Source organism: Falco cherrug, chromosome 2 (assembly GCF_023634085.1).
Source record: "Falco cherrug isolate bFalChe1 chromosome 2, bFalChe1.pri, whole genome shotgun sequence".
NCBI classification, from domain to species: Eukaryota; Metazoa; Chordata; class Aves; order Falconiformes; family Falconidae; genus Falco; species Falco cherrug.
This window is the reverse complement of record NC_073698.1, coordinates 20,119,198-20,138,343: the sequence shown is the minus strand read 5'-3', so window position 1 is coordinate 20,138,343 and position 19,146 is coordinate 20,119,198. Positions and strand designations below refer to the sequence as shown.

The 19,146-nt window shown below is 36.3% G+C and overlaps 1 protein-coding gene across 8 annotated transcripts in view; it reads right to left on the bottom strand.

The window, feature by feature from the left end:
* The window catches only part of IFT88 (intraflagellar transport 88), a 57,083-nt gene that overhangs the window by 18,605 nt on the left and 19,332 nt on the right, over nt 1-19,146 (bottom strand). For all 8 annotated transcript variants that reach the window (XM_055703360.1, XM_055703362.1, XM_055703364.1 and 5 more), the window contains 9 exons: nt 17,691-17,761; nt 17,133-17,219; nt 14,403-14,502; nt 9,515-9,601; nt 8,675-8,861; nt 7,975-8,083; nt 6,375-6,525; nt 5,131-5,246; nt 1,025-1,077 (listed from right to left, as the gene is read on the bottom strand). In XM_055703360.1, the coding sequence (XP_055559335.1) occupies nt 1,025-1,077; nt 5,131-5,246; nt 6,375-6,525; nt 7,975-8,083; nt 8,675-8,861; nt 9,515-9,601; nt 14,403-14,502; nt 17,133-17,219; nt 17,691-17,761 (961 nt within the window). The remainder of the gene's footprint in view (nt 1-1,024; nt 1,078-5,130; nt 5,247-6,374; nt 6,526-7,974; nt 8,084-8,674; nt 8,862-9,514; nt 9,602-14,402; nt 14,503-17,132; nt 17,220-17,690; nt 17,762-19,146) is intronic.

Genomic DNA, 19,146 nt, shown 5'->3' with positions numbered 1-19,146 from the left:
TCACTGACTTCCCTAGGTCCTGTTTCTTTTCTCACTGTTGTATTAAATTACTGAGCAGAGTGAGAAAATGCACTAATTTATTATAGAAGTCTGTTCTGCAAAGTTCTAAAGAAGCATAAAGGAGAGAGACAAAATGGGCCAGCAAGAAAGAAGAGTATCATTTACATCATCAAGTGTCTTGAATGCATTTTAGGTGATGAAAAAACTCAGAAATATTAGTCTCTTTCTGTTGTTTTTTTTTTATTAACGTATTATATTCCCAGTAAGAAAATACAGCACATTAAGACTGCCTTTTGTTTGTGTAATTAAAATAGTATTTTAAGATCAGAAAATGATACCTGCTGTTGGAAAGGAATGGGAATTAAGCAACTTTAAAATCTAATTACTCATGTTAGATCAGCTGGTAGTATAACTTCATTAAAAAAACCTTCTATCAGATCATTATGCTCTACCATCTTCTTTATTTTACTTATTTAACAGCACAAGAAGTGTTTCATGCATAAGCCAGTGCAGGGACATTTCCAGGACTTAAAAGAAAAGTTACATTTTATTACACAGATACAGAAAATTCATAACAAAATAACATGTAACTAAATTTTTTAAAAAAGAAAAAAATCAAAACATCAATCAAAACAAAACAAATCATACAATCACAGAATCGTTTGGGATGGAAGGACTTTTGAGGACTACAGTTCCAACACCCCAGCCATAGGCCCCATCCAGCCTGGCCTTGAACACTTCCAGGGATGGGGCAGCCACAGCTTCTGTGGGCAACCTGTTCCAGCCTCACCGCCCTCATCCTAAATTTTTTTCCCCTACATCCAATGTAAGCATATCCTCTTTCAGTTTCAAACCACTCTTTCTTGTCCTGTCACTACAAGCCCTGGTAAAAAGTCTCTCTCCCTCTTTCTTATAAGCCCCCTTCATACATTCTCCAGGCTTCTCTTCTCCAGGCTGAACAACCCCAACAAGTTACAAAAAGTTACAAACCTCCAGCCAATTACAAAAAAGCTACAGAACTTACCGCTTCTCCTGTAGCAACTGGCAACCATCAGCTGCCACTTCACTTGTGTCGGTCTGCACAGAAATAAAATAAAATTATGCACACTGCCAGGCAATAAATAAGCAAAATAATCTGCATAGCATTGCTAAACACCTACTATTAAACTACTCTTAAAATTTTTCACGTAGCATATCGCCTTCCCAGGAAGAATTTAGCCTGCTCAGTTCACACACAGTTTACCTCTGCATCCTGCTCCTGTCTTCAGGCCTCAACGTCACCCATTTGTAGTTCTGTTATAGTCTCTCCTGCTCCTGATTCTGTGCACCAGACAGAATTAGTAGACCTGACACACGAACCACCAATCTTTGTCTGAGGTACAGAACCATGCAATGAGGGAGAACAAAACACTAAGCTGTATTTTGAGGAAGTCCCAGCAGTAGCATCCCACAAATGCCCAAGGGATCCCTGCCAGGAAGCACATTCCCTGCTCACAGCTTTGAACTCTGGCTTCTCTGTGTCATCACCTCAAAGCCCTAGCTGCTACCTGTCCCTTTCTTCTTAGCACGTAATGGTGATAGATATCATCAGAGAAAATATTTGAGATGTTTGAGCATGTACCACAAGTGTTGGACCTTTTTCTCATTCTTATAAAAATAATTTGAAATCTAGGAAATTTTCATGTCAACAGCATAAGGATGCCCTATAAGCCAAAGCACTTTTCACATGTGGCTTAAAATGCTACAGTAGTATATCCCAAAGGCACTGCACGTCAACGTTTTCAGAATAGTTTTGTAGTTATTCTCTTCAGTTTTTCTCTCCAGTCAGGGCACAGGTAATTTTTAACTCTAAATAATATGTTTGCCTGATAGTTGCCAAACAAGCTTATGAAACACAGCTGCTTCACCTTCTTTAGTTTCAGCTGAGTATGGCTGCCTTTATTGTTTGCAAGAGACAAGCATACACCATAATAAAGTTTATTAAGCAATTCAGTATGAAAACTCTAGAGAGAATAAATTGCCATCAATCAGCATTAGCTGCACAACTCCTTTTATTAATGATAGATCTGTCCATGCTGGTAAGATGTAAAATAGTGAAAAATTGTTTCTCAAGTCATCGTTTAACATGTTATCTTAGAATTCAATTTAAAATGTAATTACTGTGATTGAAACACTGAATACACTGAACAAAGTTAAACTAAAAAATACTGGTCACAGTTAAAATACAGTTATAATTTTAAAATGTAACTTGTTTGCAATTACTAGCAATTTATAATGCAACATTCATATTTATCAATTAGCATATCTAGGTTCTATTTTTAATACTAAAACACCGAAACATCTATGCTTTGTCACCCACTATTAATAATCTCATCCCAGACAAAAATAGAATCATAGACTCATTTAGGTTGGAAAAGACCTTTAAGATCATCAAGTCCAACTGTTAACCCAGCACTGCCAAGTTCACCACCCAACCATGTCACTAAGCACCACATCTACATGTCTATTAAATGTCTGCAGGGATGGTGATTCTACCACTTCCCTGGGCAGCCTGTTCCAATGCTTGACTACTCTTTTGGTGAAGAGATTTCTCCTAATATCCAATGTAAACCTCCCCTGGCACAACTTGAGGCTGTTTCATCTTGTCCTGTCCCTTGTTATCTGGGAGAGGAGACCAACTCCCACCTGCCTACACCCCCCTTTCAGGCAGCTGCAGAGAGCAATAAGGTCTCCCCTCAGCCTCCTCCTCTCCAGGCTGAACACCCCCAGCTCCCTCAGCTGCTCCTCATCAGACTTGTGCCCCAGCCCCTTCCCCAGCCCCGCTGCCCTTCCCTGGACACGCTCCAGCCCCTCGACGTCCCTCCTGCAGCGAGGGGCCCGACACTGAACCCAGGGTTCAAGGTGCGGCCTCACCAGTGCCCAGTCCAGGGGGCGGTCACTGCCCTGGCCCTGCTGGCCACACTGTTTCTGACACCAGCCAGGACGCTGCTGGCCCCTTGGCCACCTGGGCACACTGGGGGCTCATGCCCAGCCGGCTGTCAGCCAGCACCCCCAGGCCCTTTCCCACCGGGCAGTTCCCAGCCCCCTGCCCCAGCCTGTAGCGCTGCCTGGGGCTGGTGTGACCCACGGGCAGGGCCCGGCACTGAGCCTGGTTGAACCTCACACCACTGGCCTCGGCCCATCGGCCCAGCCTGCCCAGACCCCTCTGCAGAGCCTCCTGCCCTCCAGCAGACCAACACTCCCACCCAACCTGGTGTCATCTGCAAACTCACTGAGGGTGCACTTGATCCCCTCATCCAGATGGCTGATAAAAGATACTAAACAGGACTGGCCCCAGTACTGAGCCCTGGGGAACACCACTTGTGACCGGCCACCAGCTGGATGTAACTCTATTCACCACCACTCTCTGGAGTCAGCAAGCCAGCCAGTTTTTTTACACGGCAAACAGTACACCCATGCAAGCCATGAACAGCCAGTTCTCTAGGAGAATGCTGTGGGAGACAGTGTCAAAGCCCTTACTAAGGTCCAGGCAGACAAATCCACAGCCTTTCCCTCATTCACTAAATAATTTCTCTGTATTACAGACAGATTACAATTGCAAATAGTAATGAAGAATTTTATATGCCAATAATTTGTACTTTACAATCCACATACTTCTGTGTTTCACGCATGGACTGAGTGCAACACGAAGCATAAAATATTTAGATCTTTGCCAAAACAATACTATGAAATAGTTCTTTTTAGTTTCAGCTGTTTATTTCCAAAGTTCCCAAGAAGGCCATGAACACCAACATACGTTTATTTAATGTGGCCAGTATTCATACTGAAAAGAATACTGGCAAACCTGTGAACTGCGATTTCTGTTAACTGTCTCCTGCATATCTTCATCTGCTCTACATCTCTATTTCTTTACAATTATACCACAATTTGGGTGAAGCCTATATTTTCTATGTATTCTTAATTTTTAAACCTTATTTGAGGTTTAAAACCCTTGGATTTTCTCTTATATAATTAATGACTACTCTAACTCAAGCCCTTTCAAAACCATAATTAGTATTTTTTACCAAACTTCTAACCACCTAACTCATGGTATGATCTTCCTTTGAATAACAGTGTACACATTTTTGTTCACATGCTGTCTTGTTCATGCATGTCATTCAGATTCACAGAACAAAAAGAATGTCAAATTTTAGATCAGCACAAGACAATAACTAAGTTTTGCTTAGCCTGATTTTTGATAGGTTTCCCATAACACAAAAGAAAAATTCACACTTTGAGTGAATTTTAGTTGCACAAATTTTAGTTGGTCTATTAACACAAAATACTTCACGAACAAAGACAAATATTTGTTGCCACATGAAAAGACCATATGCATGTCTTTCTAGAATTCTGCTTGAACTCTGGATTACAGATTTAAATTCGGCCAAATTTTTGTTTATTAACCATTTGTCAGAATTCCAGAACCTTTCTAATCTAAAAAAAATGACCTATATAATTTAAGTGCATCATACTCTGCTAAAGGACAATTTCAGCAATTAAGTTGCTGAACTGACCTCAATATATTTCAAACATCTCTATTGGGATCAATTTGATCTTCAACTTACTTTCACTGACCATTGGTAATTCACACTGCACGTTTTTGCTTGCTTCTATACCTTATTTGTAATATCCTTTTTATGGCAGTAGAAGTTATGCAAAAAGTGAAAATGCAGCAGTAACTGCTAACAGATGCATTTATCTAAACTATCAAATCCTTGCTGCATGGTAAAATAATAGAACGGAAATACTTCACATAAAGCCACAGAGGAGGTGGTCTTGGTGGCTTAGGAGAACTATTCCCCACTTCACAGTTGTGTTTAATGGGAAAGGATAGAGAAAAGAGATTCTAATACCTAATACAATACCTAATACCTTGCACCCAATGGATGATCTTACTTAACATTGAAATTGCACAGTATGAGCAAAACCACACTGTAAATGAATAGAAAGTTGAGAAAATTAAACAATATCCTAAATATTCTTAACTCTGGTATTTGCTTATAGTATTAAACTTACCCAATTTATCACTAGATACACTTATGGATATCTAATCAAAAATATTTGAGTAGGCATAAAATAATAATCACTTACAGGATAAGGGCTGCTCTTTCAAAGTACTCAATGGCTTTTTCACAAAACTGGGTGTCAATGTAATAGGCTCCAAGCCATTCAATGACCTCAATGTTTGAAGGGAAATACCGGTATGACTGACAAAATAGGAAAGGTGAAAGAAACAATTTTAGTGATAAACAACATATTTATGTTGCTTCTGGAATATCTTACTCAAGTGTTTAAATCTCCAGACGCCAAAACTGTGTAATATATGAATGGAAGCAGTGTGCTATACGAAGTAATCCTGAAAAAAAGAAAAAGCATGCCAAGTTTTCTAATTACGGAATGCTTTTCAGAAGTTACTTGAGATGAGCCCGTCACATTTTATTAGCCTTATTAGAAATATTATTTTAAATAGCTTGCAACAGCAAAAATGTTTACTTAGATCATGTCTACATGCAAATAAGTTAGCATTTTTTAACATTTTAGGTAACTAATACATGTACAATTCTACACTCAAATCAGTCTGCTGGAAAACTCACCCTAAAAGCATTCTTTTCTATCAAATACGTATGTATGCAAAATAACATTTTCAGCTTTTTAGAAATTCCCACTGAAATAGGCAGCAAAATTATCATCAAGCATAACTCCACTAGTATTCAGATTGTAACACAGCCTTTGGTCATCCTCGCTTTACAGAGAAAAAAAAAGAACTCTCAGATTGCAGCAAAGCAACTTCCTGTCTTATTCCTGTTTCTAAAACAGAGGAATCTCTATAAACTACAGATAGTGCTATGGCTGGTTTGAAATAAGAGAGGATGCCTATCTTTAGGCAACTGTATATACACAGTGTGTAGCTACACCCTTAAAACATATATAATGTGTTCATATAAGTTTATATATATGTACCTCCATATCCATTATACAGATTTAGTTTCCAATCAAGGCAGTCATGTTACACAACTTTAAAATTACATTTATTCTATACATGTTTTGTCTTCATTATATTTTAAATTAAAATTGTTAGGGGTCAATGTAAACAACAACCATACAAGAAATGAAAGTCTGAGGTCGAATACTACATGAAAATACAGGTTATTTGTTTCCTTAGGATCTGACTACAAAAATTAGATTTTGTCAACTCTCTCCCAATTTTTTTTTCCTTTTCTAGATGACATTTAAAAAAGTTTAAATGAATCAATTGCTAATTTGATAAAGAAATTTTGCCATAGATTCCTATAACTATGACAAAGTGCATTGGAAAAGCAATAAAGGACAAATACCTCATAGTAATAATGAAAAGCTTGGGATTTATCACCTTCATTATCATACAATTTCCCTAGCTTTGAAAGTACATGTGGATCAGTTGGTACTATACTGATCAACTGCAGGAGCCACTCCATGGCTTGACTGGGGTCTTCCATGATCTCATATCTGAGTTTTCTTCAGTCAAGGACTGATGCCAATGATATTTTGATTTAGTTAGAATTCCTACTACTTTACATAATGTAATCCATACGCTGGACAGATACACCAGTCACTGTAGTGTGGAGAAACATTGGCCTTTCCCCCCCACACATTGTTTTCATAATTTATCCATATCAGAAAGTATTTTTGTTACACTGAGGAAGAGAAATATTCAGAGGCTACGGCTGCTTTTTCACCTTAAAAACACTTGAGCTCAACAGAACTTTGGGCTTGTTTCTCCTCCCTCTGTGTCACTAATTTTGACTTCTTCATTTATAAGAACAACATTTAAGAACCAGGCAATTTATTTGTAGCCTTAACAACTTGCGTAGTTTTTTGTAATACATCATTTGTCATAAAGTGAGTGTTTAGGTAAAACTGCTATCCCAAGAACTGACTTGTGTGCAGTGAGATTTTTTGCTATATGTCTAAGTAGCACAGCACAACCACTGTATGATTCTGATCCAGCGAACAGCAGCAGCCTTAGCTGTAATAAGGGCTGCAGTGTGCTCTCCCCCAGCTAGTCACCCCTGAGTAGCACAACAGCTCAGACCTCTGCAGCAACACAAGCTGCAGCTACTGCCCAAAGTGTTTTTTCAGTTTCTGCTGCACCCTACCCTTCATGGAAAAAGGTTGTGACTATTGGCGGAAAGCAGTTTTATACAGCACTGGAGCAGATAAATTCTCCCCCAGACAGGAACTGGGAGTTGTAGGGCCATTTATGCTGTTGTAAAGGGGCTATACAAGGAACAGAGATCACAGCCCTTTTGTAGTTTTGGAGGTTACTTATTTTACTGACTAAAATATATTTTTATTACCTTCATTAATCTTCAAAGTGTAGTACAGCAACTGGAATCTGCAACGCCTTGGAGAGGATCTTTTTATGGTTTGCACATCCTCAGTTGAAGAAATTCACAGTGTAGAATATCACTGGGGATATGCAAAGCCAAAACCTCCCCTCCTCAGCTTTTCAATCTATTGAGCTTTTTGAATGCTGGGAGACAATTATTTTCTTACACATACACTAACTAATCTGAAAACAGGTTTCCGAAAAGAACTTCATTAACTATTATCTTTTTTTTTTCTTAAAAGATTTTACTCCTTTGTGCTTGTGTCTGCCCCATCATTTTCATAATAAAATCAGCAGCATTTTAAATATTACATGATAATATTGAGTTTAAATGTATTCCCTACAGTGTGAATAGTTTTAATGTATTTCTTCACTGGAAATGTCCAAGAAGGTTTTAAGTTCTGTTCTCACTTTCAAACATCAGAGCATGAATCTATGCATGATCATCCTAATAATGGACACTACAGTAAATTTTTAAGTCATCATGTCATGATTGAAACACGTATTTTCAGATTAAATGAGTTTACTAAAACCAACATTCCTTATCATAATCCATAAAAAGATACATGTTTGCTATCTGGTGAAGGACTTGGGCACTATTTCGAAGGACTGCGTGGAGTTTCAGAAAACAATCCAAAGCTTCATCTATTCTGTTTAACTTCTTGTATGTTAAACCTAAAAATTAAAGGTTACAGTATTAATACAATGAGAAAAAGATGACTTCGGCATATTAACTGACAGAATAACCAAGAAAAATGAAATAGGAACACAGTACTCCGAGGCAGTGCTACTGCCTTGACACTGATGGACTCTATTTGAGAGCACCATGCTTATAATTCTTGCCAGCTAGTATGACTTACTGAATTGATAAATGCAAGGAACATGAACCTAACCAAAGACCAAGAACATATGTAATCTCACTTTTTGAAAGAGATGAATTAAGGCAAAGGAGGGCTTTTGGAGGGGAATTAATCTGATGGTTTAATAATGCTAGAAATGGTATATTTTTAGTAGGTAGTAGAAATTTTTAGCTTCAAAGTGACTTAATCATCTGCAATGACTGCAGATGATGTTGTTAACACTGGTTTTTTTTGCAGAACAGATAAGAAATACAGCTTAATACTTGCCATAAAATAAACTACTGAGTAAAGTAATAATAATTAGTGTTATATACTTACAGACAAGAAAACTCTGAAAGCCAGATTCTCAGAAACACTAGTGTTAGCTTTAGACAAAAGCTAAATCACAAAAGCACCTTTGGCTTACCCAGATTGTAAAGTGCTTCAGTGCATGAGGAATCATTCCTGAGAGCTTCCTTATAAAACTCAGCTGCTTTTTCATAGTCTCCATTTGCAAAAACAGTATTTCCTTTGTTAGTTAGAGCTGCTGGATTGTACCTATCAGAATTTACAGCTAAATCTGCGTAGTTAGTTGCTTGTGCCAATTCATGCTCCTACATGAATGAAGCAAACATTGTATTAGTCATTTGTCAGTCAGTTTTCTTGCAGCTGTGGTTTCTTACAGTTAATATAGTGGAATTTCAGAAGACTGAGAATAAAAAAAAACACAAACCCACAACATTCTTCAGTCCTAAAATATTCCTTATGTATTTTCATAAGGCAGACCATCTCTTTCAAGTTTCAGAGAATTTAACACTTGAGAATTGTTCTGCCACTCTGTCTAGAAGCTTTCTTTGTTGCAAGAAAGTAGTATTTATTTCTTTAAAAAACCCACAAAAATAAATTCCCATACCCTACAAACTTCATACACAAACACACCAGCCTAAGCTACATACTTCACATGTTGCTGAAGTTGAGCCAGGGTCTTCAGGACCCAAGTTTTAAATGCAGCTGCTAGACTTCTGCACAAATCACACTGCAGGCACACTTCTGTGGCCTAGGGCTCCATCTGGCTCTTCCTCCCAGCAACAGGATACAAAGGATATGCTCCAAACTTCAACTACAGCCAAGAATGGGTGTTCTAGAGTAACTCCTTGAACATGCAGTTTCCTTGTGTTTACAGAGGTTATTTAGACACAAAAATTGCTACAAAGATACAGAAGTTGCTACATACACTCCATCTAGTTTTGTGGATGCAAACACTTACCAAATAATAGAGGAATGAGAGGTTTGTTGCAGCTGCACTCTTCACTCTGCTATCCTTTTTTTCAAACATTTTTAAAGTCTCCAGTGCCTAGAAGTTAATATGGCAACAATTTACTTCCCACCGAAGCAAACTTACACCAAAAAATTCTTTCAGAAAACATTGATAAACTTGACAGTAACAAACAGCTAAAATTATCAACTCATATACTCACATACAAGATAATTTAGGGCTTGTAACACACTTGTAAGCATGTACACACAGAAGTGTATCTGTATGATACATAATATTAGTCTTGATCACAACATTTCAGTAGTATTGGCTATTTATTACTTCTTCAAAATTTAGATTAGCTATGGCTACCTTGAAGTACACAGATATCTGACAATTGTATACATATAAACCAGACGTTTATATTATTTGCTTTACATTACTCGACTAACTGAAATTCCCATACCTGTTTTTCCAGTTCTTTAACTGAACACAAAAAGACCAACATTAAAACTCTTTTTAAAAACCTAAAAAAGCACATGCTATATAAAAAATAATATGCAACACAGTGTAGGATTTCAACTTGCAGATGTTTTGTGTAATAAGATGGTGACACCTGTCTAAGTTTTGGTAAGTACTCAAACTCGAAGACTGAGGCCAGAAGACTTAAAAAAAAAAAAAAAATCAACAAAACCAAACTTAAAACTTCTACATGAAAACTAAATTCCATAAACTTCAAAATAAAGTTTATGCACAAGTAGTAAACAAATTTATAGCTAATAAACTATCAAAGAAACTTTGTAATAAAAGGCAGTGCTTTTTTCATTGACTATGTGATAACATTTGTAACTGCAGACTAAATTATTAGGAAAATCTGGCTTCTTTACACTAAATGTTTATACTAACGACACAAACTGTTAGGACTATCACAGTGAACCCAGTTCGATCATCTATTACAAAACAGATGTGGCAACTTCATTTTAGCCATCAACAATAGTAATACAAAAGTTTCCTTCTTCCTTTACATGTCAAAGTGAATTAATGATACTGTGTGGAATGCCAAAACAAGCATAAAGGATCCAAGTTTTAATTGACTGTCATACATACTGTTTTTACAGTTCCTTTACACAAAGACCATGACTGTACTAGTGGCGTGTAAAATGACAACATATATACAGCTAGATGTAGTTCATTAATTCAGACAACTACATTCCACCCAAGAAATATATACTACTAAAGATCATAATAATCTCCTAATAATAGAAAGTTCTCTAAAGAAATACACCAATTTCACTCAAGAATAAGTGTTTCAAAAGTTAGGCTCTAGCTTTTGTGGTCTCTGAAATGTAAGACTTTGACTATGATAATTTTAAACTTTTATATACATTTGTGACTTTCTCCAAAAAAGGAATGGTCCCAAGTATTTACAGGTGCAACATTACTATACTTGAGGTACTCTACTCTAAGACTTGCTTCTTCACAGAATTCATTTTTAGTGAGCTTAGAGCTATATAGTTCATAAGTCACTTTCTGAAAAGCCATTCCCATTGTAGCAGATTTGTTTACCTTTGCTTTTACTGCTAAATGGAACCTTTAATGATAATGATTAGACTAGAAGTAATATCTTTTTCATGTATAATGAAAAGTTCACATGACTCTGAACTCTTGTTCACCTTTACTGGTAAATTATGTTGCAAGTCTCTTGAACCATTTCAGCAATTACGAGCCTTAGGATGAAAACCCATAGGAATACTCCTTTCACCCTTACAAAGTAGAAACGCTCTCATTGTATCATCAGCTAAATTTATATATTTCTAAAGATCTTCTAACATTTTCATCCCAACAATAACAATTACTTTGATTTAACAATCAAAACACAGACTGTCCAAATTTTTCTTTGTGACATGTTTCCAATGTACTTAATTATTTGCTTATAGAAATTAAACTTCTAAGCAGCTTGCCTGACTCAAGCAGTGTCTGCCAGAGATTTTAAGGAGCTGTATGACTAAGCTGAAGAATTTTGGTTTTGAATTAATTTTCAAAGTTTTTCTTTAAAATTAAGAAAACATTCAAAATATCTAATACACACAACCTCTTACTAATAAAATGCAGCCTAGAGGTATAGAGTAATTTCCACCCTGAAGCTTGGTGGTTGTTTTTTTTTTTGCTAGGATTGTTTTTAAATGATTTATTCATTATAATAAGCACATAGTGAAGCCCATTACAACAGAAATCTATTTTATTTTTTTTTTAAACACAGTAAAACTTTCAGCCTTGAAACTATTTCAAGAAGTTTCCATTATTGTTCTTCAGCCAAAGGTGTGTTGAGCAGGTGGTGAATTAGTAAGTATATGAACAATAGACAGTATGAACACAAGTAGTTGCGGCAGTTTTATTAGGGGCTGGGGGGAAGACTGCAATCACCATTCTGCGTCCCACTCTACTATTTAGTAGTGCCAGTGCAGGTTAAAGGTCTTCTATCACATGATCAAAATAAAAAGAGCATCCTCTCCACTTACTCCTAACTTCCAACACCCTTCTCTCTCCCTCCATTGGAGTACTCCACAGAAAACTCACCAACAATCTCTGCATCTCATTTTACCTCTGACAATTGACTTTTTCTAAACCTATACTGGACACTAACTGGAAACTACAAAAAATTACCATCAAAATAGCAAATTCTTGAGATCATATAACTGCATACCTACCTGTAACACTATCACCCTTCAAAAGCTATCATCAATAAAGCTACAAGATTTTCCAAACTCTCAAACTGCTTCCTGATGTCCAAAAAGCCATCAGTCAGACATGCAGTATAATAAAGGATAACTCTCTTGCTCTGTCTACAGGGAAGGAGGACAGGACAGACAAGAGGAGCAAGAGCAGGAAATCAGAAGAACTTAAATATGAGAAGAAAATAATGACAATGGTGAAGGGACCGGAGCATCGCCCTCATAAGTAAAGGCCGAGAGAGCTGGGCCTGTTTAGCCTGGAGAAGACAAGACTGCGAGGGGAATTTTACTAATGCAAACAAGTATCTTATGGGCAGGTCAAGACGATGGGGCCAAGCTCTTTTCAGTGGTGCCCAAAGACAAGTTAAGGGGCAATGGCACAAACTGCAACACAAGAGGTTCCACCTGAATATGAGGAAAAACTTTACTTTGAGGGTGAGGGAGCACTGGAACAGGCTGCTCATAGAGCTTGTGTAGTCTCTTTCTCTGGAGCTACTCAAAACTCACTTGGACACAATCCTGTGCAACCTGGTCTAAGTGAACTGGCTTTAGCAGGGGGGTCGGACTAGAGGATTTCCAGAGGTCCCTTCCAACCCCAACCGTTCTGTGATTCTGTGAAAAGTAGGCTAAAGTTAAGCACATGGTCCTATGTGCATCCCTCCAAGCTACATGAAGGTAAAGGACCTTAGAAGATAACAGAGGTACTCAGCTTCAGTTATAATTTTGCTGTATATGATCTCTCATACTTCTTGCCACTCGTGCAAATCCAGGGGCTGCTAGATTCCTTCTTATTATTCAGTATTTCTACCACTGAATATACTGAACAGTGCATGTCAGAAGGAAATTGAGCAAATAATCCTGACAGATATATGAGCTTCTTTTTGTTCAGGTGGAGCTGTTTTCCAGCTGCTCACATTACAAACCGAGCCTTTCTTCACAGGCAAATAAAAGATCACATGACAATTTTGACAAAAACCTGGTATTATAAGTTGTCCAACAACCTATAAAAATGTGATTAAGAGCAAAAAAAATGCATTTGTGTTAAAATAAAACCTAAGAAAGGTGCGCATTCACTTAAATAATACCAAAAACTTAAATGTGGTAAGTTGTGGTATTAATTTATACACCTGCATGGGCAATTTATATGTGCAGAAAAGGAAAGCTACAGTTAACAGCCTGCTGTACTTATTAGCAAGAGACTGATGATGATTTTTAACATGACGGCAGTTCAGCATAAAATTCATTGGCAGAAATTTGTTTAACTAGTCACTGGACAGCCAGCTGCAGAAAGAGGCTTTATCCACATAAACATGAATAAATAATTTCAGCATAACCAAAAGTGACTTCACATGTATATTAAAAATTATAAACAATGAAAAGAGAACATGTAATAAAACACATGATAAAATCTGTAAAATCACAAATATTTTGGTAGACCTATCTTCTAAATTCCTACCAAGTAATGAATTTTGAGCAATGAGCTATATTTACTTGGAAGTACCAACACTGTATCTGTTCTATGACCTTTTTTTCTAATACACACTGTGTCTTTAACTGCTATTATATATTTTCAGTAATGCTGATTCATCCTAGCCCTCTGTGCCCTCCAAGGGAGCAATCTTTTGTAAGAGATGCAGAACTGTCCAAACTCCTGAGCAGATGTTTAATTTAAGTCCAAGGTCAGATTATAGTACTTTAGGGAATGCTGTAGTACATAGGGAACAGTGAGAATAACATAACATTAACAATAGTAACACATATGAAATGAATCTGCATACATTTTGGTACTATAGTCAACCTAACCAAGAGAAAGATTCAGCTCATACTAATGAAAACACCTCCATTGATTAGCAACATGCTTTCCAGGCTCTATTGACTGTACTGACTACAGTTCCACTAATTTAATGACAGCTTGGACACCCAGTGAAGATGATTAAATTTAGTGTCTTACATTTTGACATGAACTGCATTCACTGTAACTTCTGTGGCAGAAATTTCATTTAGATAAAACTCACCTCTTGCAGCATTTTTATAAATTTGACTAAGCAGCATCAAGGTAATTATTACGTTTGCATAAATCTTTCGCTTGCTGAAAAATATGCTGTGACTAAGACAGACTTCTCTGCCAATACAGTATTAAAAAGTAGTAATGTGAAATGTTACTATACCTGGTTAAAATCCTGCTGCCTCAAGTAGGTAGTGGCTTTATTTATTTCCAAGTCATTGGCTAACTCTACATAGTGGGAAGCTTTTACTACTTCAACACACCTGCAACAGAAAGCAAGCCATAATGATAAACAAAATGCATCTGTGCAAATGCCAATAAATTACATATTTTTGCAGCCAATTTGCTTTCTGAAACAAGTTGTTCTTAGCTATTCCTTCTTCACAGAAGCAAAGAGCACTTTGATTAAAAAAAAATTGAAAAAATATTTTATTCTGGTAACCTACCTTAATAGTATGCCTGCTCTCATTTTTTTTTTTTTTTTTAGTCTGCTGCATACATATCATTATTTCCCATCACTGGGTGATACTTGAAGTCAGATACTGACTAAGATGATTTTTCAAACAGTTTTCTTTGGATATGTTCTATCAGGTGATTTTTCAAACCTCATCTCCTGTTGCATATACTACCAAACCCATAAAATAGCTTAATGAACAAAGCCAGAGACTGCAGATTGTGTCCCTGAGCTACATAATAATAAAGTTGTCATAATAAACCTCTTTCTGGTCATCACCAAGTTACTTTTGGCTTAGGGTCTTCTGCAAAATGGGGGCAGAACAGAACGCAGCAGACAGTTACAATGTTCACTCACAGACACCATCTTCCAGGGTTTGATGTGCTGTACTTTAAAATTTCCTAATCATTTGAAACAAAACCCTTCTTTATTGTATGCATATACTGTTCTCTCAAACTATTTGGAATTAAGCACACCTAACTGAGCAACTTTGTGGGATGCTTCTTTAATCCCTTCCATTTTTTTTTTTTTGAGTGGTGGAAAGCCTTTTTCTTTTCTTCTAATAGTTGGCTAATTTGCCAACAATTGTTGTTAAATTAAACAGTCTGCTGCTACAATTGGGTTGGCACATGGACAGTGTCTATACAAAGCATACAAATGCCTTTTGATGTTGGAGGAAAAAATATATTGAAAAAAATAGCAATTTCTGCAAAGACATCTGTAATGAAAGTCAAAAAACATTTATCAGCTGTTACTGTTGAAGTCTTAACCATAAAACGCAGTGAGCTCTAACTATCCAACTGTTCCTTCTGGAATATGACAAAGCAGTCCCAAGATTATGTCACATTTTAAGTAAGATGTTATGAAATCCTAAGACTGTTTGTCCCCATTTTATTTCTGTAAATAAAATTAATCTGATGAAAAGCACATTTAATACTCAGAGGACTCATAACAAAGTGTAATATTTGGAAAACCAAGCTCAGACTGCTGGTTAAACTTCTTCACTGGGCTTGAATACCTCAGCCTAGAAGAATAAATTGTCCTGATATATACAAAACAATCTCATATATCTCACCAGAAGTTGTTTAATTAGCCAGAACAGATATGAGTTTTACTTCATGACAAGTATTTTGTGGATAGCACTAAGGAATCTGAGTATCTGACAACCTTTTCCAGTTTTCTTGAACAAAAAACAAGATACAGAGCAAACAAATTTGACTTACTCATGCTAACAAGTTGCAAAGCAGCAAGCTAAATTTCACAAGACATGCTGTTTAAGTTCTGGTAAGTCAGAATGACCAAAGTAGGAAGATTATAAGATTATAATGATTATGAAACCATCAAACACCACCTTGTGGACTCCAGCAGACTAAACACGTCTGTGTGAGAGATTATTTCATGTTAGTATAAACAGTTTTATTAGTAAATCATAATTATAGGACCTGCAAAATTTGAAAATAATCCTAACTAGCCAAAAAAAAAACCAGGTAAAGGAAAGTTCTCTTTTCCCATCAAACTTCCTTCACTTCCCAAACACTGAACATATCTGTTTGTAATGTTGTGACTGCAGATATACAACATTCATTTGTATACATGTTATTTTCCAATAATGTTATTAAAAATACTAAAAGTATCAAAGTAAGTCCTTACAATGGAAAACTAGAATCTAGTATAACTATTCAAGATGTATTTTTAACCAATAATTTTTTTATACTGTTCTTATGAGAAGTGTGTCTATTTCATTTTGCTTTAAAGAGCATTCTGCTCTAGAAAGCACCACAAAAAGCAAAAGCTAAGCTGTAAATGGAAAAATAGAAGTGGATACGAAAGTCAAAACAGTAAACTGTATCAGCAGCCTATCATTGTATACACTTGTATAAGTCTAAGAAACAGTAGATTAAGTTTACATTTATAAACACTAAGTTTATAAATGAAATAGAAATAAACCTTCCTAGTAATATTTAGATTCCAGTGTTTTATAGAATGTCTCTATGGAGTAATAAAACTTCTTAGGCACCCCAAGTCTTTATTATGCTATCTTCAAAATTACAGTAAAGAGCAGCGATCATTGCTTTCTGTATAGCATTTGTCTATTGAGTCTTCTAAAAGTTCTTCAATTTTCAAACTGATTTTTCATATTCATTTGAACTTTAAGCCCTTTTTGTGCTAATACAGAGCAGTTCAAAATATGTAATTGACAGTTGAGTTTCAATGATAAATGAATTATTTTTTTTTAACACAGAATACACTCCAATGCTTTGTTTTATTCTTCTCCACAGCATTATGGAGGCAAACTGAAAACAGTCTGGATGCTATGTATGAGATGTGCAGCAAACTATGTTTCCCAGGCTGTTTATTGTTTGTGAATCTGGTTTTGTAACCAGCATCAGAGATTACCATATAGTTTATAGACAAAAAGAACCCCTGCTTGACTCTTACCAGTCATAGCCCACTGCAAAAGATGTCTCAATTGCTGGTGCGATCAGTTTAGCAGCAGTCATGATGTATTCCTCCGCCATGGATTTCCTAAGGAAAAAAACCCAACACAAAAATGTGTCGCCATTTCAAAAACGCGTAGAAAAAAACCCCAAATCTTGTTCTTGCTTCTTCATGCAAGGATAGCCCTGCCCTTCCTCAGGACAATCTTAGAAGTCAATCTACCCAGTCCCCTGCTACCGCTACTGCCCTGTATCCTGATAAAGCTCTCAGGTTTTTTCTGTTTTCCTTTCACTGTACACTGTGGTTGTATTTTTTAAAAAAACCCCACATGCTGCAAGTTTTAAGCAGTGTAGCCTATAGCATTTGGGGTAGGTATTCTTCTTTAGTGCAGTACACTAAACTGAGTGATCCAACCAGTTCTTCCAAGCATGTTCTTCCCCAAGAATTATGGGGACACTTTTATAACAAGAGCTGTGGACACATGAGAAGACTGGTAATACTTTCAGGAGCTAAAAATCGATGGCACCACAGTCAAGAAAGAACAGGCTCCATCATTACCTCTCACGTTCTATTTGTCTTAAGCTGTCATTTTTAATGGCTTCCATCAGTAGATTTGTATGTGGATCATCCTGGAAGGGGACAAAACAACTGCAAATTATACCAGAATACGTGCATTTTAATTGTTTTATAGCCAATATTACTGTAATCATAAATAGATGCAAATTACATAGTCTATAATGTCATTTATTTACTTTTCACATTTCAAAAAGGTCGTTTCAGTTTAAAGTAGTTTTCTAATCACAAAATCCGAAATTTGGTATTTACAACTACTTTAATCCTGTTGTTCTGCTCATGTATGTGGTCATAGCTCACATTAGGGTTGTTAATAGGTGTAATGTCATTTGTATCAGACTGGAAAGGCTACAAATCACAGTGAGAATACTCACATGCCTAAAGATAAGAGCATGCTTAAGCATTTGCTGAACTGTAGTGGTATTCAGCAGATGAGGTGCTACCTACTCATTACAGTAACTCACAATCATCTTGTGGTTTCTATCACACGTATCTGCATCAGTTCTTTTAGAACTAACAGAGATGTTGGACCCCTTCCTCATTTCTTTAAGACAGGTCATAGATTTAGACAAAATAAAGACCAGAAGAAAACTTTATGATCTTTTCTGACTGCTTCATCACAAAATACAGAGCTTGTAATGTCTGTCAGAACTATAGCTTGCCTATCCTTAGAAAGAACTTCTATAGTCTAAAGCTTTTCTTCCAGTCAATCTTACATAGTCTTCAATTAATTCAAGTGTTTAATGACCCTTAGTTACACAATTTCTAACATGAGAAATCATATACAATTATATATAAAATACATATAAGAATTTATATACATATTTATCAATATAAATAAATTTACTTCATATATTAAATTTTATTTGCTTATGCTAGAACAATAGGAAGCAACAGCTACTCTTCAGTTTCAAACAGTTTGAAGATTGTATCTCTGATCTTTAGAATTTAAAATGGAAGCTTTGTATCACTGAAAAAAAGATCGCTAGGAGAATATAAAGGCCTTGCCTTGATCTTTCTATAGAGGATCTTTCTAAGGGGACCTTTAACCTATCGAGTACTTTTTCCTGTCTTTAACATCATGAGCTGCTGCCTTCATGGTACAAAGGCAGGCCAGTTTCCAACAAAGTTTAACACTAAAATAAGCATCTGTAAACTTTACTACAATTTTCTTCTATAAAAGAAAACGACAGTGTTACAAGTTTTATTAGCACTCATTTGAGATAATGTGCATTAAGTCACTCATTGCTCTGTTCCCTTTTTTAGCTTATAAACATTAAATTTTTTTATAAACAAAGGAGGTAAAGCAGTAAGTCTGCTATGTAAGTCAACATAGATAAATTTCAACAAAATAGTTATGAAGATAATGTAGTATGGATTTTCTGTACATCATATCTTTTCAGGAAGAAAGGTTTTGAATGTTCTCAACATTACTTTACAC